The 23,321-nt window shown below is 36.7% G+C and overlaps 1 protein-coding gene across 2 annotated transcripts in view; it reads right to left on the reverse strand.

Annotated features, from left to right (window-relative positions):
* Nucleotides 1-193: 193 nt before the first annotated feature.
* The window catches only part of ERAP2 (endoplasmic reticulum aminopeptidase 2), a 39,861-nt gene continuing 16,733 nt past the window's right edge, over nucleotides 194-23,321 (reverse strand). For both annotated transcript variants that reach the window (XM_060009115.1, XM_060009116.1), the window contains exons 7-19: nucleotides 22,222-22,335; nucleotides 20,740-20,871; nucleotides 20,378-20,509; nucleotides 17,969-18,037; nucleotides 16,807-16,982; nucleotides 14,605-14,684; nucleotides 13,426-13,609; nucleotides 9,126-9,282; nucleotides 8,271-8,455; nucleotides 5,599-5,760; nucleotides 4,926-5,066; nucleotides 3,097-3,178; nucleotides 194-2,000 (exon numbers count right to left, since the gene is read on the reverse strand). In XM_060009115.1, the coding sequence (XP_059865098.1) occupies nucleotides 1,857-2,000; nucleotides 3,097-3,178; nucleotides 4,926-5,066; nucleotides 5,599-5,760; nucleotides 8,271-8,455; nucleotides 9,126-9,282; nucleotides 13,426-13,609; nucleotides 14,605-14,684; nucleotides 16,807-16,982; nucleotides 17,969-18,037; nucleotides 20,378-20,509; nucleotides 20,740-20,871; nucleotides 22,222-22,335 (1,758 nt within the window). In that variant the 3' untranslated portion in view covers nucleotides 194-1,856. The remainder of the gene's footprint in view (nucleotides 2,001-3,096; nucleotides 3,179-4,925; nucleotides 5,067-5,598; nucleotides 5,761-8,270; nucleotides 8,456-9,125; nucleotides 9,283-13,425; nucleotides 13,610-14,604; nucleotides 14,685-16,806; nucleotides 16,983-17,968; nucleotides 18,038-20,377; nucleotides 20,510-20,739; nucleotides 20,872-22,221; nucleotides 22,336-23,321) is intronic.

The following is a 23,321-nucleotide window of genomic DNA, read 5'->3' on the forward strand; positions in this document are numbered from 1 at the left end:
GTATCAACTCACATTCCATCATTATTCATGATATTGTATATAACGTTTTTACAACTTGTTTATTCATTCAAGGTAAAAGAAAGTAAAACCAACTTGCGCCAAACCCTAGTTTGTTTTGGGGGTCTGGCATCCACCATAAAGGTTTTGAAATACCACACTAATAAGTACATTTCTTTAAAAAAAAACTCTTTATTCGTTAAAACATTATTGGCACAGTACTTCTCATGTTCATTCTCATCAAATAATAAAATTTCCACTTTCTGTACTCAATTCTTAAGAACCTGAGAGATTAAAAATGTATTTAACTGAAGACTTAAAAGGAAGAGAATTAAAAACTTGGAAATTTATGGTAGATGAATTACTACACAAGAGAAAGTACTTTTCTTATTCATGGAAATGTTGATGGCACAATTCTACTGAAACTCATACATATTTACTGCTTAATTTACATACTATCTTGGTGGAAAAATAGTATTCTTTACTCTTTCAGTTTCCTTATGCTACAGTACATATAATTCTAGACTGATATCACTTAGGTGTTATACAAACCTTGGTAGGGCCATGAACAGGTCAAATCTAGAGTCAAAGGTGCTTCAAAGACTCCAAGAAATGATTTTAAAACAAACTTAACAAAACATGTATTGGGTCATGCCCATGGTCCATCCAAACTGTATCCTGACTCTATGGCAACAGAGGAAGGGCTATAGACCTTCATGATATCACTTTAAAATGGATCGGAAAACACCCTGCCACCCCACTCCCACCCAGATAATCCCAGCCTCCTTCCATAACCCAGATAAGCCAATCATCTGTGTATTGATTCAAATCTTTCTAGAACTTATTTATAGTTTATATGTGGATCATTACTTTATTAAATTTACTGCCTGTATTTAGAGTGGTGTTTTCTTTATTTATTCCTAATACCTTAGTCAAACAATTAAGGGAAGCATCTAGAAAAGCATTTTAGAGATCAAGAGCTTCCCTTAAAATATGAAGAAATGCCAAAACTGGGTTAGAAAATATAATTATACATTTTAATAGTTACATTAAACCGTAATTTAATCCAAAATATACACCATAGTATGATCTAACTCTGCAACTTTCAGAAGATTTATTAAAAATGCAACAGTGCCTGGATTAAAGTGGTGTCATCTTTCTCCCCTGTGCCTCTGTGACTACAGATTTAACTTCACTTAGAGATGATCTCAAAAGTCTACTTTTGAGGCTCTTCATGAATGTGAGGCTCCAGCCAAGAGGCCTTCCTGGCTTCCTTGATAAACCCTGACATCTAATTTCTAATAATCTGAGATTTGGTGATAAAGTCTCTGTTTTCTTCATCTGTATGCTTCATAATTTAATTCAGATTTTACATGAATGGTAAAAATTAAACTATCCATGCTGAGTTGAGGGAGCTGGAGAGTAAGAAGATGGAAGGATGCAAAAGAAAGAGTTTTTTGCCGATTGGCTGTGTTTCCTTGGAGGTAACCTGGTTGGGCTAATTCCAGGATTCTATGCAAGGTTTAAAAAAAACAACAAAGAAGCAAAGTCGTAGTTGCATAATGTCAGGCATTGTAGACAGTCTGTGTTGCAGCTAAACTATTACAGCTATATTTATCACTACATCTCTACATATCTCCATTACTCACAAAGTTTACTTTAAAATAGGCTACTGAACTGGCCTTCCCTCACCTCAGCATCATACGTCTGTCAGCTCGAGATGATAGCTGAGCACAGGTAGCTGTGCTGGCTGATTTCTTGAGGCTTCTTACTGGTTAAACTATCTGAGACTTTGACTTGAGCTTTGCCCACTTCATGTAGACACAGCCTGCATCTGATGTGCTGTTTCTATTGACCATTTAAATACTAATCAGTAGCCAATTCCTCAGGATGGGAAGATTCTTCTCCAGCCACTTAATATTTTTGGATATGGTTTCCAGAACAATTTGAAAAATTTCCAGATGTGATCCTTGAGCCTTAAGAGATTCAAAGAACAGTTTCACCTGAAAAATAAGCAAGAAAAGGATAACTGACGTGGTTCATAAAACACGTTCTCTTCCAAAGGGTTTCAAAACAGCTTACAAATTACACAAACACAGGCGCAAGCATTTCTTTGCCAATCTCTGAAAGGTTATCTTCTTCTTCTCTGTTTGGGGCATAATTGTTATTTCACTTTACCTTCAAACAATAGATAAAATAAGACAGGAATGACAAATCTTACAAGTGAGCACACTGTGGGTAAAGAAGTTAAGAGATTGAGCCAAGGGCTTCCCTGGTGGCGCAGTGGTCGAGTCCGCCTGCCTATGCAGGCGACAAGGGCTCGTGCCCCGGTCTGGGAAGATCCCACATGCCGCGGAGCGGCTGGGCCCGTGAGCCATGGCCGCTGAGCCTGCGCGTCCAGAGCCTGTGCTCCGAAAAAAGAGATTGAGCCAAGTCATAGAGTAAGCAGTGATCTGAGATTTAAGTACTAGAATTCTGAATTTACCTGTAAAGTAAATAAATTTAAGATTTATTGTGGAAAGAAGATGTAAAACACTAGAATGCTTTTTTTAAAAAAAAGTAGAATTACCAAAAAGAGTAACTTTGTTAAAAAGACCTTTATGCACTCTTCCAAGCTTCAATATAATCACTCAAGTGATGATACATTATGAATGAAATAATACAAAAGGACTCATCCTTCGGGTATAATTTCCATTTTGAATGCTATGAACATTAGTCCTACCCCTTCCATTTACTTGTTATGTGACATTGGACAAACAGCTTATTTTCTTTCTTTCTTTTTTTTTTTTTTGCGGTACGCGAGCCTCTCACTGCTGCGGCCTCTCCCACTGTGGAGCACAGGCTCCGGACGCGCAGGCCCAGCGGCCGTGGCTCATGGGCCCAGCCGCTCCGCGGCACGTGGGATCCTCCCAGACCGGGGCACGAACCCGTGTCCCCTGCATCGGCAGGCGGACTCTCAACCACTGCGCCACCAGGGAAGCCCCAGCTTATTTTCTTTTAATAAAATAACAACTTCAAAGCAGATTGCATCTAAGTTTACTTTCAATTCTACAGCTTGAACATTTATTTTTAAATTGTTAGCAAAAGAGAGTCACAAACCTCTTGCAACTCATCCTTGGAAGAAAAGTGAGATGTTGTGCCAGAGATGATCATCCTTATGGGAAATGAGCCCAACTCAAATCTGAAAATAAAAGGAACCTCATAGATTTAAGTAATAGAAATAATGACCTTATGTTTATAACATGCTATATATTTAAAATATATAACATTAATAACTATATGATAAATTTGTGCCTTGCAATGGATACTATTACCACAAGAATAACTCATATTCATCCAGTAAAATCTGAAAGCTATGAAATTTATCAAATTTGACCACAAGATTAAAATGTAAATAAAGCTTTTTTTAGGAAATATGACCAATGTTTATGTTTATATTTAAAGCAGTATTCTCTACATTTTTGATTATACACCCATCAATAAATATTTTTTGACCAAGAATTTCCCAATATACATATTTTTATTTATGAATTATATGCATGTACTATGTTAAAGGTAAAAAAGAAAATTTAAGAGCATAAGATAACAAATAATACATGAGTATTATTTTCTTCTTGCACTGTAAGGCATTGTCTTACATACTTCCCCATCTCATTTTGGACACCACTGTGTTAATACATTATGTTTATTGGGGCATTGTTCATTGAACTCTCATTCGAAGCCACAGATGGCATCCTTCACCCCAGTGTCTTATATAGAGAATTTGTCCCACAGGTCAAAGGGATTCATGCTGTAAAGCAGAGCATAGATACATCTCAGAAATGGTGCCAAGTCTGGACTGTGCACCATGGTTGGGGAGGAGGATAATTTCCAGTTACGAAAAATATCTACAGCATTGCAGAAAAGTCTGACCATTTCAGGAGGGGACAGAGAGTCATGCAGACAACCAAACCACTGATTCCAGTAAGGTCTTTAAGGAAAGACATTTTTAAAAACGCAGCTTTTTAACTATTCAGTCTCACGTGGACGTCAACCCCTTGAAGGTCCGGGAGTGGGGTAGAAATGTGCTTTTTACTGACAAAAAGCTATCTCTGAGGACTCTGAGTCCTTTATGGCTAAGAAATGAGAGGGAAGAGGAACTGAGGATGACTGACATCAGAGATGCTAACTGATACAAAGATAAACAGAGCAAACTGCACAGCTCTTTCATTCAGGGTATTTTCCATATAGTTAATAAGTGACATTTTGGATTTGGATGAAGAGTGGCTGAGCACTTAGCAGGAGGTTTGTTGTGAGAGAAAGCAATGCCATCCTGTACATTCCAATGGAATCTAATCATTGTTGGTTTTTCTGGGACGATTTTAGGTTCAGGAGCATACTGAGTGAGCTCTAGTTTTCCCCAAAGGTGAAACCCCAGAAAAGACTCATAACCTATCCAGTTTTGGAGGGGGGGCTCCCAAAACATTTCTGATTGAATTTCTTTTAGCTACTCCAAGCTCTCCACTGTGCCACCTCCCCAGGGGAAATGGAAATAGGGATTAGTTCTCTTCAGAATTCCTGAAGTTTTTTTCCCCCCAATGTTTGATGTACTATACATGGCTTCAATGTATTCTTCAGGGTTGGGGAGAGAGCCAGAAGGGAATGGGGGGATGGGGCTGATGACTGGATTTAACTGAGCTCTTACTTGTTCCCAGAAATTCTTCATTGCCTGGGCTGAGTAAGAGAAATCTGTTTCCCATTCCCTTTATTTCATTCCTCTCACTTATACCTGGACAGGGCACTTTGGGCTACTGAGTTTTAAAATTGACAGACTTCATCAAACTATTTGAGTAAAAATGGTGTCATTGGGATCATTTGGTTGTACATGGTTTTAGGCAACTGAGATATCTGGGTGGAAGAACACACACTGGATGTAAACAAATACCAACTTTTTAAGGAGATGGATCCAGTTTTCTTTGACAAAATTCCAGGCTAATTGCTGCCCCTTTGGATTTCTGGCAATTGCATGAAGAAGAGGTGCCAAGTCCTGTGTCTTGATAACCTTTCCTTCCATTCCTAGTTCAATTAACCTGAAGAAATAAAAATCACTTAATTTTTTGTGGTTTATAATGGAAATTAACTCAGGCTATCAGTATAGTAGAAGAATCAGAGAGAAAGAGGCCTGACCAAAGTGTGATGTACCAAAAACAGTAATAAAGTCTCTACTGGCTAACATTTTTACTATTCCAATTAAATTTCTACTTTTTTCTAGAAGTAATTTTATTCGCTTATTATTTCAAAGAACTTTGATTAGCATCTTATATACATCTTATATTAGCATCTTGAAATACAAGATGATTAGCATCTTGTATTTTGTACAATAATTTTCCGCCAAGGTTCTGAAAGTAAAACATAGCTATTTGTTTAGTATCAATCACATGTTAATAACTAAGGAATATCTGTTTTGCATTTTGTCGATATATATTTTTGGAAGTAAAGTCAAAGCGGTTCCAATTCTGATTCAGTTATTATTATATGCCTTTGAAATTGGTGGCTGAAATTTTAGTATCTTCCCTGAATATGTGTAAGTTTACTTTTAGCAATTTAGTTAAATTCACTTACTTCATTAACTTTTCCTGATGCTTGCTGGTTGACAATGCATACAGAATTTTGTTTTTTTCAGCACCCGACAATGACAGTTCGTATTGCTCTAAAAGGTAATTCCATCCTGCTGTTGTTTGAGCACCCACGGAGTACACAATCTTTAAAACATCTGTTGGGATACTGTAATATTAAGCACAAATGTGAAAAAAACTTCTATGACAGAAAAAATTCTTTTTTTCTTATTATGATTTTAAATTGCTATAACAGAATCACCCCTGAGTTATTTCCAGTACCTAGCATATTAAACCTTTTTTTCTGGCAAATTTTTATAAAAATATTTTACGTAATTCTACTTTGCAAATTATTTGTGGTTTTTTTCCTCCTGATGATAAAATGTTAACAAGGATAATAATCATAAAAATGTAAACTACCTGGAGATGGAAACGGAAAGTTGATGGAATGAATAAATAAAAAAGGTGATTTCTGAAATATAAATGCACTCGTTTATATAGAATTCTATCATTAAATAGCATATATTGGTGCTATATGATTTTTTTAAAAAGATTATTACTTGTTGCTTTAATGTCACATTAGGAGTATTTTCTAGCCTGTCTGAGGGTATCTGACTCTCTAGGTGTAGAGAATTATATTTTAGCACAGCTGTTTAGAGTTCAGTCATTTTATAATTCTGTAAAACTGATAAGATGCAATATTATTAGTTTCTGTCCACCTAAAGAAGACACCACGGTTTTGGGGTTTTATTGTCCTATAGGATACTAACTAGTTTTGATTTTAATTTGGTTATGATTTTTAATCCCAAATATCATTAGATCAATAATAAATGATATTCATATTGATGGCTTGGAATAACCAAAACACAGAGAAGTAGGGATGGGACAGGAAATTTGTATTTATCATGCAGGGACCATAAGATTGTACTAGTCTCTATACAACTTATTTAACTGTCAAAGCTACCCAGTGAGATAGAAAAATTATGCTAATTTTTAAAAAGTGGAAATAAAGCTTGGAAAGGTTAAGTAACTTGCACCAAGGTGACATACTAGCCTTTCTGGAGATGGGGTTTAGACCTATGGTTCTAATCCTGTGCTATTTCCACTGTACTATATGTATTTAAATATCCCAAGAGACTTTGAATCGTAAAACAAAAAGTAATTAAATTATATTCCACGTTATTTTGTTTTAGTGTGTTTTACTGTACAAATTTATAAAAATTGGTAACAAATAAAAAATAAGTTCCTTGAAGGTAGAACACATAGTTGTTTTGTTCACTAGTTTATTCTTAGCACCAAATGCAGTGCCTGGCACATAGGCAACAGGCAAAGCATTATATTTTGAATTCATGAATGAAGTAATCAATTAATCAATAAAAGGAAATTCCCCTTTAGGATTAATACTAGTGCTTTTGAAGTTTAGAAAAAAGAAACCTACAATATATGATTATGTGTTCTTGATTACAAGCTTAAATGAGATTTACCCAGAATTTTTTCATAGGCATAGCATCCTAGTCAACAAGTTGAACCATTATATCTACTGGACTTGAGTTACTGCAGGTAAGATCATCCCTCTTATAACTAGCATAACGACAGAATAATATTCTGTTGTGTTATAGGGCAACAGATGTCTATATTTTAGCCTCACTCATACAGTTCATTTAAACATGAACAAAAAGAAGAGAAAAATATAGCTAAAAGAAATTTTTGTTCAGAAACTGATTTTAAGCCTAAATCCCAAAGAGTGAAAAAGTCCAAAAGGAAGAAAACGAATTATTTTTTTTAAAGAAGAATTCAAGAAAAGATTTCAAAAAGCTCACTGAGATTTAGTTATGTGGAGATAAATTATAATAGCATTTCTTAACAATTTGGCAGAGGGAAAATTGACACCATTGCTTTACATGGTACTAAAGTTGTGAATTATTTTTCCTATTTTAAAAAGGAATTTTCCTTAATACATACACAGATTTGATTTCTCAAAACATCCACCTGGAGAGTCAGAGTTTTAATAGCAACAATATAAAATCATGTGTTGTACAGAAATCAAGGCTTACATTGAAAAGATCGTGGCGTCTTTCAGTACCTATGGGTTGCAGCTGGTAAACTAAACTACAACATAATCCTTTTGATCACAGGGCATCTACTTGATTACAACCACTACTGGAATCAATTTCGCCACCATACACATCCTTTAGATGGCCCAAATCATCAGTTTCCTATCAAAGTTGAAACTTGGGGCTAAGGCTCAGGTGTGGTATTGGTTAATGAAGAAGCAAACACGTTTAAAAAAGGCACGCGCCCCCCCCCCCCCCTTTTTTTTTTAGTTTCATCAACTGATCACTGGTGTTTGGATTGCATGAACATTTCACATTGCTTTTTACCTTTAAAAGGCATTACTCTTGGAGATTGGGCAGGCGCCCTGCTGGCCTCCACCCTCTGGCCATCTTTCTGGTACCATGCTAATGTGTATTAGCTCTCCCCTACAGGGACTTAAACCTCACTTCCCACAAAATCTATCCAGCACTTGCTATGTGGGAGCATGAAACAAGGGTCTGTAATTCCCAGCATGTTTTTTTCTTCTATCCTCACTAAAAGATTTTAGATCTAATGTCTTGCATGATCAAAGACTTTTACAACAAAGTGAAAGGAGCAAAGAATAGGACAGAAGTCCAGATCTACTTTAATTTTCCACTGGATTCCATCCACTGAGAGAAGAGTTCAGTTGCCTTCTGGATGCAAGGAGCATGGTTCAGGTAACAGGCCAGCTTCAAGAGAGCCGAACGAAGCCTTCTGTCCCAGACTGAGCCCTCGTCACACCAGCTTTGCATGTCAATCACTGGCTTAAAATACTGGAGAAGGTAATGCTGCAGAAAGCATAGGATGGTTACAGAAAGGCTAAGTTTAATTCTTAACCCAGCTCTCACTCACCCATCCAAAGGGTTCAACTCTAAACTGTCTGCATGAACCTTTCCCAAAGCATAGAACTACTTATCTCTATATTTTGCTTCTCTTTTCCTGGCCTCCACCTACCAGAGTTAGTTTCTCCATTAGAAGTACAATTTAAGCTTGGTGCTTTGTGACCACCTAGAGGGGTGGGATAGGGAGGGTGGGAGGGAGGGAGACGCAAGAGGGAAGAGATACGGGGATATATGTATATGTATAGCTGATTCACTTTGTTATAAAGCAGAAACTAACGCACCATTGTAAAGCAATTATACTCCAATAAATATGTTAAAAAAAAAAGAAGTACAGTTTAATTTCCTATCTGAGGGGGGAATACCAAGTGATATAAGATAAAATCACCTTAGGAGGCATGTTTTGCTTATGATCCTGGCACGTAGCTCTTAGGATGGTGATGACAAGGAACGAGGGACATCTAACTATTAGGTGCTTAAGTGTTGACTGTGCTATCAGCCAGTTTCCTCAGATTCTTCAAGATTTAACCCCCAGAGTTCACACAAAACAGAACAAGTCTCACTGATCCTCCAGGCACTGTGTATTTTACTTAATGAACTTTCTGAAAGAAACACAAACCTTGAGATTTTCAGTGACATCTGAAACATTCCTTCTTTCCGTGATGTGGTAAAACAATTCTAGGTATTCCAGGCCTTTGAGAAGTGCAGGGATGCTTGTTTCATGTTGGAGATAGCGAGTCAGGTCAAGGGCTTTGTCTAGAGTCAACCTTCCTGCACTGAGGTATAAAACAAATGTCAGTGGTTTGTGCATATCTTACAGTTCTTAATATTTAAAATATTAAAACAAATATGATATAGAGAGCAATAACAGAAGCAGATCATTATATTCAGACCATTTGGCTTAAATCCTAGTTCTGCCACTGACTTGGGCAAATTAACCTCTCTGGGCTTCAGCTGCCTCCCCAATACAATGGGGATAATAAGAGTATCTACTTTAGTCCTCTGTTGTAAGGATTAAACGAGTTAATATAGGTAAAGTGCTTAGACTAATGTCTAACATAAATAAGTGCTTTGTAAATAAAAATGAAATAAATATTAGCTAATATTAATGTTTAGTACCAAATAATATCAAATTTTCATATATTTGTCATTCTCTAATTGCCTAATTTGTGGGTCTGAATTGTTCCTCCAAGCACATTTGGAACTTTGAGGACAGGTGCCATGTCTTTTGTTTCTTTGATGTCCCCCCTAGAGCCTAACAGAGAAGCAGCACTTATTCTGAGTGGGTCCAAACAAGGACTTTCAATTTTAAAGAATCTATTTAGATTCTAAAGTGATATGCCTTCTCTACATTTTCCTTTAATGAGAAGAACAAACAACAAAACTATTATTCTGAATATCAAAACATTAGGATCTCTTCTGTAGAGGAAACAAACCATTATACTGTCACTTTTGTATACTTTGTCACTTTTTGTTTTCACATGTGTTTCTGAGAAGACCTGTGTCCCTGAAGCATCTATAAACCATTCTTGCCAGCATCCAACTCCCAGATTAAGCATAATAGTTTTATATGGAAACAGATTCCAGAACAAAGATATCTGTTTTGAATTTTTCATTAATATAATGCCCTACCTCCTATGGGTTTTTTAAATTTTAAATTCTCATCTAAAATGAGGGAACTAAAACTAGAAAGAAGTGACATTAAAAGCAAGCAACTTTTGTTGTGACTATACTCTTCTCAGCCACAATGACATACTGCTTTAAAACAGACTTAATAGTAAAATTTCCAAACATTTCATCTGAAGACAGAGGGCTGGACCATATGCTCTATGATTTTATGGTCTGCTATATTTTTTAAAAAACAAATCCACAAAATGTCACTATTCCTGCCCACATGTGTAAGTGTCATAATACATGGTGCAGTAGATAAGTATAAATATAGTCACAACCTTTAAAATTTTAAATCTAGTGCACAATCCATTCATTACTTTGCTCACATTGGGGAAATCAATATGAAACTGGTAGAGAAATTAAGGAAGAATTGGCTGCTTATGTTTATTCTTCTTTAGACTTTCCTGGAAAGACAAAGTGTTTTCTTTCCTTTTTCCCATTTATCATCAACAGAATAATACGTAGAATAAATCAGGTCACAAGGTCTCCAACAGAAAAAATATTAAGGATCAGGTAGAGTATTATGCATTGTAAGCTTTTCCTATTCTAAGAATTTCTGTAATGTACTCGCTTTATTCAGTGTGACATATTATTTCCTTTCAGATGCTATAAAGTATACGAAGAGGATCAGTAACAGGAAGAAACTAGGTATTATATTCTAGGGTTAAAATTTTAAAAAGAATGTTTAACACATAAAACTCACTTTATATTAATCTTGTTTTTCTTTTTAGCCCAGTCTAATTTATTTTTTACTTAGACAAATGCCATTATTTACTCTTATATTTACCTACTTTAAAACACTTTAATCTTAATATTCATTTAAGAGGGACTCCTTTTCTTTTCATAAAGTTATTATTTAATAAAAATCCAGACCCTCATTACCTGCCCTCTGCTTCAATCAATGCACAGAACGTTATCTGAATGTCTGTTTAGATTAAAAACTAAACCCACATATAAGCATATACTTCAGCCCAACAGGAAAAAGTCTATCTACTTATTTATATAAAGTTTCGGCTAAATGGTACCTTTGTGAAATAAACTGTATTCCTGAGGAAACAATTTGGGGCTTCTTTTTATGGTGTTGGACTTAAAGAAATAAATAGTTTACCTGTAAGGAAATTATGGTTGTCATTTTAATTCCACCCAACTCAGAGGAGATCCAAGTCTTAAATTATATTTAACAATAAGTATGAAAACCCAATTGAAATGAATATGCATTCCTGGGTCAAATTCTGTCTCTGAACTAAATGTGATCACAGATTACATCCTTTAACTCTTAAATAGATATTTCACAAAGCAGGGAAGGAATAGATATATATCACCAAAGCAGAGTAGCAAGTAAAAATATTTAGACCTATTATGAGATGTTAAAATTGTTTTCTTATATAATTACTTTTATTATAAAAGTAATATAAACAAACTACAAAACAATTGGAAATTAAGGGGAAAAAACTCATAATTTCATTACCTTACATATTTACTAATAGCACTTTGGAATATTTCTTTCTGTTTCTCTCACCTTTAGCTTTTTTTTTTTTTTTCATGTAACTGCAAACATAATAATACCTAAGCTTACATTCTGCTTTTTTTCCAATTTCACATTATTTGAAATGCATGTTTCTATGTTTTCACTTCACCTTCCCATTCAACGCATGATCTTTTAAACAATTTATATTAGATAATACTAACAATGCTAACAGCTACCATTTATTGAGCATTTATTACTGTACTCAGTGCTTTATCTACATTATCTTAAGCAATCCTCAAAACAACCCTGCATGATAGACATTATTATTATTGGAGTTTTAAAGACTAGAAAAGTTTTAAAGACTAGAAAATTTAGGCTTAAAAAGGTTAAATACCTTGTCAAAGGTCAAACAATAAGTGAAGAGGTAGTACTTAGTTGATATGTTTTAAACCAAAATTTGTACTTGGAAGTTCATTAACCAGTCTACCTAGTAAAGAAATGATTGCTTTTCCACTGATGCATCAGTAACTATAGGGTTCCTTCTGCTAAATTTACACTACACATAAATTTATAGGCTAGAAACAGCAAAAAAGACTTTGCAACTACTTGAAAGATTGGCTTTCATTTGCTGAGTTGTCAATATTCTTCCTTCTGCCTGGTCTTAAATTGTAATCTACCTTCTTTGCAATCTGCTCAGAGTTCCTCCTTTAAGCTGACAAACCTCCCTCAACTGATGATAATCCACTTCTCAGCTAGTCTATCATGCATCCACTCAGACATAGGATAGCTATGCTACCATGATGCTCCTGAGACCTACGGGACTGAGGATTAATCTCTCAATCCTCTCACTTTTCTAACTAGGGAATTCTATTGTACAGAGAAGCTGTGTCTGAGAGATGTCTTGCTGGTTACGTTTACTTAATTTGACCTAAATAAGGATCGGAAAGGAAATAATACGTCACACTGAATAAAGTGAGTACATTACAGTAATTCTCAGAATAGGAAAAGCTTACATAATGCAAAATACGCCACCTGATCCCCAATTTTTTTTTCTATTGGTGACCTTGTGATTTATTCTACTTATTATTCTGTTGATGATAAATGGGAAAAAGGAAAGAAAACACTTTGTCTTTCCGGGAAAGTAAAAAGAGGAATAAACATAAGCAGCCAATTCTTCCTTCATTTTTCTACCAATTTCATATTGATTTCCCCAATGTGAGCAAAGTAATGACCGGATTGTGCACTAGGTTTTAAAATTATAAAGGTTATAACCATATTTATACTTTTTGTCCAACAGATTACATTGGTATTTGGTGAAACAGCAAGTTACCAGCATAAACAAATTTAAAATCTGAGGCCAAAAGCTTAAATGCCTGGAGGGTCCACCATAAGTGAGTGAAGCAGGCCCCTCATGTGTACCATTTAGGACTTTGGTACATAGGAGAATGTAGGCCTGGCCCAAAGGAAGATCTGCCCACTCTACCCTCCTCTGTGGTTGCCCTGTGGGAATGAAGGCCCACAGTTGCCAAATTTTCTCATTATTTAAGAGATTCCAGAAGTCAGGATTTCTACATATTTTAAAATGTTGGATTAAATTTTTAAACGCTGGGTGGGTGAAAATACTTTATCAGGGGGTAGCCTGTGGCCTGATGGCCTGTATTTGACCTCCTTTCATATCCATATCATGTGAGTGATTAACACTGAACGTTTGATTTGAAATCTAATGTATCTGGTGATAAAGTAGTTACTTCCTATGAAATCAGATGAATTTTTGCATTACCTTACTAGCTGAAAGGCATCATGAATCAGACTTATTCTGTCCTTAGGTCTGAGAAATGTGTGGTTCTGATTCAGCTGTGTAATGAGTTGGTCCCATCCACGCCCCTCATAGTGGACAATGTAGTAGCCATTTGAGTCCACATTGAATTTTACCCAGCTGGTCTTCTCAGGTAAATCCAGAGTATCTAGGAGGAGAAAATTGGTATAGGTATTTCCTTATCGATGTGCATGCCAGGAACATCTCCAGAAGTGTTAGTCTCCATGCTATTACTAACAAATCAAGGAGAAGACAAAGTTTTGGAAGACTCACAATGATCCTATTTCCATAGTCTGCTGGATGGCTTATTTTGGGGATGATGACCTTATTAAATTAATAAATAAACTAATTCCTAGGAAAAGGACTGATGAGTTTGTTCTCAAATGCAGTCTATGCAGGTTTAAGAGGCATGCAAGGGCCCAGTGAGCCAGATGATGAACATGACTGGAATTTGGCTTGAGTTATTGGTGGCCTCATCTCAAGGTTTAGTTACGACTCATTGAAATATGTATATGTAAATAGGTGATCCATTTGTCCAGTCCTTATTTTGGGCAAAATAAGGACTGTAGGCTGAACACGACATTATGATGGGAACATTCTCAAATTTCAGTGATGTGTTTAAAGGGGAAATTAAAATTGTATTATTTTTAATATGACAGACATTATACTAGGTGGTAAAATAACATTATCATATTCTCTCCAAAGCTCTGTGAGGCTTAATTCCCATTCAAAATAAGATGAGAAAACTGAAACTCAGAAGAAGTTAAAAAAATTTTCTTAAGGGCACACATCTAATATGTGACAGAATGAGGATTTGAATTCAGAGCCAATCAATTCCAGAGTGTATGCCTTTATCCACTGAACTAGTATGTATTAAAAGACATAAGATAGGATGCCATCATTTCTTAATATAAATATAAACCTATCTCTAAGTGCTAGAAGCACAAGAGAACTTTCCACTGAATAAAAAATTCAGACTTTCTAGCTAAAGGGTTCTTTTAGCAACATATATATGGATAAATGAGAACTTCCTCAAACATATATCATTCATTATCAGATTGACTTACAGTATATTTCCTCCAAATATCTCAGAACATGTTTAATTTCAGAATTAAAACAGCTATTGGCTCGTTAGTTCATTACCTGTCTTTGATTTCAGAATGTGTCTGTGAATTGCATTAGAGGAACTTGTGGAATAGGTCACTGGGATATGCCAAAGGTACCTATGTTAGAAAGTAAAGACTGTTACAGACTAAATTAATGGCCATTTCAATTTTCACATCATCAGACTCGGATAGGCTGTAAAAGACACCTAATCACTCATCCTTCACACCAACATAAAATTTATAGGCTAAGACTAGCAGATCCTTGGGTGTGCAAAAGTTCTTCCATAATGATTATGAAGGAGCAGCAATGTATACCTAGTTGAACTCTGTCACAATTACCTGTGCCATTTGCTGTCCAAACATCATACCACAACAAGTTCTGCTGATTGTTTTCTTCTAAGTAAGAGAAAAATAAATAAATCTTCCTTTCATATTTCCAAAAATTATGACAGCCTGATATTAATTCAAATAACTGAACCAAAGCTGTAGGAAAAGCCCTCCAAGGTAACAATCTTACTCCAGTATGATTTTCCACTTATCCTTTTGTTCAGCAAAGCTACCCACATTCAACCCCCCAACTGCTAAGTGCCTGCAGCAGTGTGTCAGGATCTGCACGTCAGCCAAGTCCAGAGAGCAGAGAAGCAGAATGGATTGGAGGAAAAGGCCTCAGTTACTTTTCGATGGCCCTACTATGGTAAATAACTGAAATTGGCTATTTTTTTCTGAATAACTTTCTAGCAGCTTCTAGAACTCATTTCGTCTATCACAGCAATATTAGCTATAGTAATCCTGTAAAATCACATGCTTGAAAATACCAATAGGTATAAAACAGAAAGAATAAAATAAATAAATAAATAATTTAAAAATATATATAAAAAAAGAAAACAAAAACAGAAAGAATAGTAACTGAGGATGTGCCCAGTAGTCTTCAGAAAAATATAAAATAGTGAAAGAAACAGCAGACACAGACTCGATCTAATAAAGGGTCAGAAGGGATAATCTACCTGCTAATCCAGAGAGTACAGATAATTAACAAAGCAACTGAAATATTTATACAAATTGGTAAAAATAGACACATAGATATCACCAAGACTTAATGGATTGAGATTCCTGGATGGATTTTGACTCTAGAAGGAGATTTTTCCAGATAAACATATCTGGGAGTAAAGAGAGGAAGAGTAGCATTTCATGAGTTTGGATAAGCATTGATCAGAGGATAATAATTTTATAATAGTAATCTAAATACTGCTTCAGGTAGAGGAAAAATACAGATCATTGCAGTAGATATTTGTTATTCTGGGCTAACCACACTATTGAACTCTCTCTGGTGACATTTTGATAAGTTACACAATTACGAGTCCTGCTTTCGCAATAGTAAATCAAACATTAAATTTTCCAGCCTGTGTTGCCAAGCTTCAAGTTGTTTAAGCTCTCTGAAGTTCAGACTTCAGAAGGACATACACAGAAATGGAAGATAAATGGCATAAGAGTTGCTGTTGGATCGAAATAGACATCTGATGAAACAAAAAGGGAAAACAGTATATCCTATGTGTTAAAGGCTGTGAATTTGCTTCTGATTCTCAGAAAAATTCTAGAACTGTTATTAGACAGCTAGATCCTTGGGAAAAAAATAATAATCAAAAGAGCCAGCACGGATTCACTTGGATTAATTTCATTTCAATTTAACCTCATTCATCTTATTGACAGGGCTAATAGATCAGAGGAAGGTGGGCAGTGTTGTATATCTTGATTTTAGTAAAGCCTTTAACAAGTTTTCTCAGGACAGATGACAGTGTGGGTAATTGGATTTGCTTTTATTATTACCAAGAACATCATGTTTTAAGGGATTACATTTATAGTCTCTTACTGAAAAACGAAAGAGAGTGGAAGGTCTTAGCATCTAATTTATCAAATAGGGAATGTCTTTTCTGATAAGGTGTACAGCTGTCATAACATTTCCTAGGTATGGGCCAGTCACACAATTTATTAGGTATATTATATTAGAAATATTACCGACAACCTTCTGCATCAGAACTGAGGTTCTAAAGGTGGCCCCAGGATTACTAAGAATGTGCCCCTCAACAACGTAGTCTGGGCTGATATCAAGGCTAGTTTAGGCCTTCGAGTCCTGTGTAGAAATAGCACCCCATAAAGTTGCCAGAGAAGCTGAAAGAAAGCTAATGCGATCACGAACAAACTGAGATGAGGTAAACTAGACTGACAGAAGGAAAGCAGTCACCTTTCCTGCAGGGCCCCCCATTCAGGATCCTCTTTGAACACCCCGTTCAGGAAGCGCTCCTGCTGCAGTCTGAGTGAACGCCCTTCTCGGTTAACCACCACGAGGGGGATTCCCTTCTGCAGAGTCCATGTAGCCATCATCTGCTTCACCTCCACATTTTCCCGCAGAAAGGTGAGCTGAAATGACAAGTGACTTTGGTAACTCAAGACAGAGGAGAGAAGCCAGAGAGAGATGAGAAACTTCAATCTCCTTGGATGCTGGAAACATGGGCGGGACAGGAAGCGGGGACTCTGGCTACGATCTCCTAGGGGAGCGATGTGGACACTAGAATGCTGCCCCTCCCCACCCTGCCCAGGGCTGCTCTGCAAATTACCTGAAGCAGGGACGTGTGTGGGAGCTTGAGGGTTAACACAGGGCAGGAAAGGTCAAGAGGAAGGGTTTGAGACTGAAGTCTCCCTTTCAAAACAGAAAAAAAAAAAAAAAAACCCACCATAAAACCAAAAAACAAAAAACTACTCTCCGTTTTATTAACGACAGAATCCAGAGAAGTGGCTTAAGAAGAAATGTCTCTCTTTAGGGAAGCTTTTTAAAAATTCCAATAGAACAATATTATATCAATAGAGGTCTATGGAATGGAGAACAAAACCTCTAGCTTTTTAGCTTCTAGTATGTATTGCTGATCACTGAGTGATGCCGAATCTTCCTTTGAAAACTATAATTGATGGGATTACCATAATGCTTTTTAGAAAGTTTGCCTTTTCTTTTTTCCATGATGACTTCCCAGAAGTAAACAAAAAGACAGGGCCTCAAGAAAGCCATTCACTCTATTTCCAAACTTAACAGATTTGGTTTGGCATTTTTCAGAGCCTAGAGGATGCCAGTGCAGCAGTAACCACTCAGAAGAATTTTGAGCTGAGATATTTTTAGCTAGCAGCGGGGTTGTGGGAAAGCTGAATTATAACAACAAAAATATAGTAGTAACAGCGTCACTCCCCTACATGGCCTGAGCATTCTTTCTTCAGGCAGCTTTGTTTCAAGGAAAACCGTGGAGTCTCTATTTCTCTCCAGTTATTTAAAGGGACAGTTGGGCGACTTTACACACTCACTTTGGGCCAGGTGATGAGCCAAATCTCTTCTACTCTACAAGTCTCTTTCTACTTACTGTGTTGCTTGCTGTCTTGGAATCGGAATAACAAAATCCACCAGATGTAGAATCACTTTCTAAACAATCCTATAAAACAAGAGGAAAAGAGCACCGCCATTTTGGGCACTGATAGTTGGCTGAATATGTATATTAGACATGAAGGCAGACATTTATTAGCATAGATATATGAAACTTTAGTTCATCTAAACATGGTAATAAGCATAGCAATTCATTAAAGAATACATAGAATTTACTCTTTTGTTTTATATGTATAATTGATGTTATGTGACACGATGCTGAGTTAGGTATTCTCAGGAATTTATCATTTTCCTACCACAGTCTCTTTTTTTTTTTTTTTGGCTGTGTTAGGTACTTTTTGCTGTGCACAGGCTTTCTCTAGTTGCAGCGAGCGGGGGCTACTCTGGGCTTCAGTAGTTGTGGCTCATGGGCTCTAGAGCGCAGGCTCAGTAGTTGTGGCGCACGGGCTTAGTTGCTCCGTGGCACGTGGGATCTTCCCAGACCAGGGCTGTAACCCGTGTCCCCTGCACTGGCAGGCGGATTCTTAACCACTGAGCCACCAGGTAAGTCCCCCACAGTTTCATTTGGCGTCAGAAGGGGGTCACCTAGAATTTAGGACCTTTAGGGGAAGTTTGGATGGGAGACTTCCCTGATAACCAGGAAGAAGTTGTGATGTAATTGAAAGAATGAATACTGGATTTAGAGTCAGAAGACAGATTTTAAGTAATGACTCCGTTATTCACTTGGTATATGGTCTTGAGCAAATCTCTCCCTTAGCATTAATTTTCCCACCTGTAAAAATGGGGTAAGAATGCCTACCTTACCTTCTTGAGATGGTTATAAGCATGAAGTGACAAAAATTAACATAAGGGTGCTCACAGTTAACCTAAAAGAATCCTGTAATTATTGCCCAAATATCTCCTTTAATCCCCTTTACACCCACTACCCACACCAAAGACAGATTCTTCCTTGCTGAAAAAAGGCTTGGTTGATGTCTACACACAGAGACACATACACAAGTACACATCATAGCAAAGGAGAGGGAGAAGGAGAGGGGAGAGAAAAGCAATGTAAGGCTTGTTGTTGACAACCTGAGGGAGAATTGTGGAGAAAGAACATCTGGATTAGCTGCAAGAGGTGATGAAAATGGATAAGGAGCATCTTTATAAGTATTACAAAGGATCGTGTAATTTGATCCCCTTTAGGGTTTTCAAGAAATGGGGGTAAAATGTTTGAGCTACTTTGAAAAAAATTTTTAATTATTGCATTTGTCTCTTTAACCACAAACTCACACATAAGTTAAACCTTGAGGGTCCAGACTTAATTAGGGCACAGAAAAATCAAATGAGATAATGCACATGAAGTTTCTTTTTAAACTGTGAAGTGCTATACAAATACTGAACAATATTATTACTGTCCCTGGGACATACGTGCTTATAAAGGAGAGAGGACCTCTTCCGAGTACAATGACTTAGGGTTCTTCTACCTGCAGGCACAAGCTCTGCCAGTTCATTACTTCTATAACAAAGTATTGTCCTTGCATTTGAAAATCTAAGAATATTTTAATAATTATTAGAATCATCTGAGTTGACTGCATGTTTTCTCTGTCTTACCTACTATACTACGTGAATCCCAATGACAAAGAGACCATATGTTCTTAATTAATCATTATCTGATTATAGGGTCAATAGAATGCTAAGGGCCTGACATGATTCTTTCTCTTAAGCAAATTTTGTTTATTATTATCATTGTTATTATTGAACCAATGGAAACCAATAAAAGAGAATGTCACTGGCTGGAACAGATTCATAAGTGCACTTCTAGGCATTCAGCAGAAAGGCAAATCAATGAGGGCTGGAGCTGTCTGTAAGGAGGAGGAGGTGAAATCTCAGCTAGATCTCAAAAGATGGACAGCACCTAAATTGTTGGAAAGAAGAGAGCACTTTGGGTAGCAAGAGCACTAGAAACACAGGCATGACGGGGATTGAACAGGATTTCTTCCTATGAGGGAGGAGGTGTGTCTCACTCAACAGAGAATACAGGCTGGGAAATACATTTGAGCAAGGAGAGTTCAACCTTAAATTTGGGAAGAGAAGATCAGGTGTTACATGAAGGAGTTACAAAGTCATGAAAGATTTGGAAAAAAAGACAAAAGTGTAGGGTCAACCATAAAAGGGAAACCAAAGAGAAGGAGGTCAACTATTGAACCCTTGGGGCTTAACTAGTGTGGCATCTTGGTTTAGTAAGGTGTCAGAGGAAAAAAAGAGGTGCTGCCTGCTTACCCTTGGCAGTGTGGCAAGTGAAATAAACATTTGTTGCCTGACAATGTAACTATTTATAAACCTTCATAATTAGCTTGTCACTTTTTAGGCTGAACAGCAGTCTACTATAACTTAACAGAGGACTTACATCTGACAAACTGCTCCACAAATCATCATTCTTAGCATTTCTATAGCTGAACTTCTTTAAGTAGTGAATAATTCCTTTCTTGAATTTCTCCTCACTCAGAAAATCCTTGAGCATATTCAAAATACAAGCTCCCTAAAATACAAACAAAAGCAAAGAAAAAGAAGATAAAGGAAAAGGTAGTATATGTTTTTAAAGGAAACTTACATTTTACGGAACATGTGTAACGTCTGATAAATGAAGCAGCAAATAAAAACTGAAACAGGTAGCAATAACCTGGCACCAGCAACTTAAACTGTTGATGTACTGGCCTCATTATATTTCTCCCAAAAGCAGAGCTTCCACTAGTCCACAGCATTTACTACCTTTTTATAGGAAACTGCATCAAACATTTCCTTTATGTGAGTAGAGGTTTCTGCTTGATTGGAGAGAGGATGGGATGAATTTAATGAATCTCTTTTAATTACTTCAAAACACATGTCCAGAAAATCGTCATCCTAAACAGGAGACAAAATTTTTTTCAATTTCCATTTGACATTCTCAGCAATAGGAAACATGATAGGTTTTATAAGATATTCTCAGAAGTAGGTATTCAATATCTCTTACAAGATGTTTCTTTCCCCTTATATATTCCCCTTTCACCAATTCTCTATTTTGTAAAGGTATAAATTCGACATTCCCTCAGATACTGCCTGAATGTTTACCATGAGCCAATCCCTTCGATACGAAAATAAAACTAAGGTTCCCATTGAGTGAACACGTGCTGTGTGCCAGGATCTTACATCCATCATCTGCAATCCTTTCAACATCCTGCGAGGGAGATGCATTACATACATTTTACAAGTGAGAATGTATGAAGCTTTGGGATTAAACCACAGATACAGCACATAGCAAATAAGAAGACATTGACTTTGAATCCATGTCTATCTGTAATTGTACTGGACCAAATGTCTACCTCAAAGAGCTAATTATCCATTACTAACTACCTTGATATGTGCTGTTCAGACCCTCTTGTGCCTATTAAAAAAGACATGTTTGAAGAAATCTTTTCACACATTTTGGGGAAATTAACTAACCCTTTGGAAATTCTGGAGGAGTGTGTCCCCAGTCATGCTCAATTCGGGTTACATGCCAAGAACTCTGTACGGGATCTATAGCCATGGGCATTGTCTTGTCCTATATCATTGTATTCGGACAGTGATACTTTCTTCTCATGCCCCATACACAGCTGTATATTTGTGCTATTTTCACTCTCTATCCACAAACTTTAGGGTGAGGGATTTATGTTGACTGTACTCTAAAACCTCCAGTGTCTCATCCAGTTCTATCATCTGTGTTATGTGCCTCCCACCCCATTCATATGCTGAAGCCCTAGCCCCCAGATTGTATTTGTAGATAGTGCCTTAAAAAAGAGGGGACTGAATTAAAATGAGGCCATTAGGGTGGGCCCTAATCCACTCTGACTGGTGTAAGAAGAGGAAATTTAAAAACTCAGACACCAGAGATGTGTGAGCACAGAGAAAAGACCATGTGAGGACACAGTAAGAAGACGGTTATCTGTAAGCCAAGGAGAGAGGCTTCAGAAGAAATCAAACCTGCTGACACCTTGATCTCAGAGTTCTAGCCTCCAGAACCGTGAGAAAATAAATTTCTGTTGTTTAAGCCACCCAGTCTGTGGAATTTTGTCATGGAAGCCCTAGAAAACTAATACAACCTGTTTATATAAAACAAAACAACATAGATTCAAAGACTCAATGCTATGTTCTCTTTGGCATTCTCTAAAAATTTTAGTAGTAAATTAATGATTCGTTAGGGCATACAGTATGACATACAAAATTGTGACTTACAAATTGTAGCTCTGGATATGTGACGTTAACAGAGATAAGTTCCATGTATGTTGCAAAACCCTCATTGAGCCAAATATCATTCCACCATTCCATTGTAACCAGGTTGCCAAACCACTAGGAGGAAAAAACTCCATGTTATTAGAAGGTAAACAAATATAAAAAATTATTAACTATAGCAAAAAATATAATGGGTGGTAACTTCTTTCTTTTAGTAGCTGAGGCCTCTTCTCTATCTTTGCTACCCTTTTCTCTCCGCACAGCCTCCTTCTACTGATTTCCCTGCCTTCGCCTCCCTCCACAGTTTTGCTTCCTTCAATTCTCTTTCTTTGTTTTTGTTCTTTTGTTTGTTTGTTTGTTTGTTTTGCAGTACGCGGGCCTCTCACTGTTGTGGCCTCTCCCGTTGCGGAGTCCAGCTCCAGACGCGCAGGCTGAGGCCACGGCTCACAGGCCCAGCCGCTCCGTGGCATGTGGGATCTTCCTGGACCGGGGCACGAACCCTCGTCCCCTGCATTGGCAGGCGGACTCTCAACCACTCCACCACCAGGAAAGCCCACTTCTCTTTCTTTGTGTTCATATTGTCTCCAACTCCCCAACTTCCATTATATCCTCACTATATTTCCTAGATATTAGATTTAATATTAAGGAAGAAAATGAAACATTTCGTAGGGTACATTTTGCACAATAAGTATAATCTCACCTTGTCATTGACTTATGGTGATGGTCTAAGGGGAAATATAAGCCAAAATATTTTGGGTGAAGTCACCTTTTTATATTAAGTAGCAGGTACTTAAAAGAATAAAAATTCATTTAGGACTTTCAGATTGTTACACAATATTAGTGATGACCAAATTTACTTGTTGTCCTCTGCCCCAATTTACTTCTAGGGATTAACTTGGCCACTAAGGTGAATAAAAGTCTGAGATTTTAAGTATATATAAATAAAATTAAAAGGATGCAAAAAGATAATCTAAATAGAAATTTACCCTTGACCTATATTTAATCTGTAACACGTTTTAAACATTATTATTTTTATGTATTATTATATTTTATCTATTTGGCCTTTGTCATATTAGTGTGTGTCCGGTTTATCTATTTTAGGA

The sequence above is a fragment of the Delphinus delphis genome, chromosome 3, assembly GCF_949987515.2.
Source record: "Delphinus delphis chromosome 3, mDelDel1.2, whole genome shotgun sequence".
In the NCBI taxonomy this organism is placed as follows: domain Eukaryota; kingdom Metazoa; phylum Chordata; class Mammalia; order Artiodactyla; family Delphinidae; genus Delphinus; species Delphinus delphis.